This window comes from Nicotiana attenuata, chromosome 9 (genome assembly GCF_001879085.1).
Source record: "Nicotiana attenuata strain UT chromosome 9, NIATTr2, whole genome shotgun sequence".
Lineage (NCBI taxonomy): Eukaryota > Viridiplantae > Streptophyta > Magnoliopsida > Solanales > Solanaceae > Nicotiana > Nicotiana attenuata.
In genome coordinates, this window is record NC_031997.1 from 10686634 (window position 1) to 10687999 (window position 1366).

At 47.2% G+C, this 1366-nt stretch overlaps 1 protein-coding gene across 1 annotated transcript; it reads left to right on the forward strand.

The window, feature by feature from the left end:
• LOC109232521 lies at nucleotides 242-619 on the forward strand. Its single transcript, XM_019398289.1, has one exon. It carries the CDS (start codon nucleotides 242-244, stop codon nucleotides 617-619), a length of 378 nt encoding a protein of 125 aa, XP_019253834.1.

The window sequence follows — 1366 nt, forward strand, 5'->3', positions numbered from 1 at the left end:
ATTATCCGCAGACAAGTGGGCAAGCTGAGGTGTCAAACAGAGAAATCAAGCAAATATTAGAGAAGACGGTGAGTGTGAATAGGAAGGATTGGGCTGCAAAGTTGGATGATGCCCTATGGGCGTATAGGACTGCATATAAAACGCCAATTGGAGCATCCCCTTACAAGCTGGTTTATGGGAAGGCCTTCTACTTGCCCGTTAGCTTGAACACAAAGCATACTGGGCCATTAAGAAGCTGAACATGGACCTTGAAACCGCAGGTGAGAATAGACTTATGCAGTTGAATGAGTTAGACGAGTTCAGGCTGCACTCTTATGAAAATGCCAAGCTATATAAAGAAAAGACAAAACGATGGCATGACAAGCATATCAAGCCACGTCACTTTGAGCCAGGCCAACAGGTATTGTTATTCAATTCTAGACTACGGTTGTTCCCTAGGAAGCTAAAGTCGAGATGGTCAGGCCCTTTTGAGGTGGTGAGAGTCACTCCTTATGGTGCAATCGAGCTGCGAGCTTTAAATGGTGAAAGGACATTCTTGGTGAATGGTCATAGAGTCAAGCACTATTGGGGAGGAATGATTGATCGTGAAAAGACCAAGGTTGTACTCGCTGATGAGTAAGCGAGACTTTGCATCGTGCCGCGACGTTAAATCAGGCATGGATGGGAGGCAACCCATTGAATTGTTATAAACGTCGTGCCACGACGTTAAATAAGGCGCTGGTTGGGAGGCAACCCAATGATAGTAGTAGTTGTTGATTTTGTGTTTTAGGAAGTGCTAACCAATGCAGGTGACAATGACCAAGTGCTAAGGCCGTCAAACGAGGTAAGGACAGGTGAAAAGTTGAGAAAAAAATTCCGCCCAGGTGCGCGCCCGCGCATGTGAACGCGCATCTGGGCGCGCTAATTTGCACAGATTCTGTCTTGGCCCGCACCTGGGCGCGCTTCTGAACGCGCAACTAGCACGGTCGCGCATGTGAGCGCGCATTTGAGCGCGCTAATTTCTCCAGGATTCTGTTTTGGCCGCGCTAAACTAGCGCGACCGCGCATCTGGCCGCGCTAGTCCGTCAAATTGTCGCTAGTTTTTTTTTAGTAGTTAAGTTTGTCTTTTCCTTTTCTACTTTTATTTTGTTTAGGTTTTAATTTCCCCCCCCCCCTTCTAAACCCCCCGTTCAACAAAAGACACCCCCCTTCTCTAGCTCTCCCTTATTCAAACAAAAATCAAAACCCCTACTCCCAAATCCTTCCCCCATCTCACGATTCTTCCCCCATCCCAGGCTCCTCATCTTCGTCCCCATTCTCTCTCTCCACTCACCACCATCGTCCGTCACAGGTATTAACCCTAGTTTTTTTTCTTCTCTTTTTCTAT

Bases quoted from the DNA above. Each gene is read 5' to 3' on its own strand.
- LOC109232521 (XM_019398289.1), top strand. From the start codon at position 242: ATGGACCTTGAAACCGCAGGTGAGAATAGACTTATGCAGTTGAATGAG.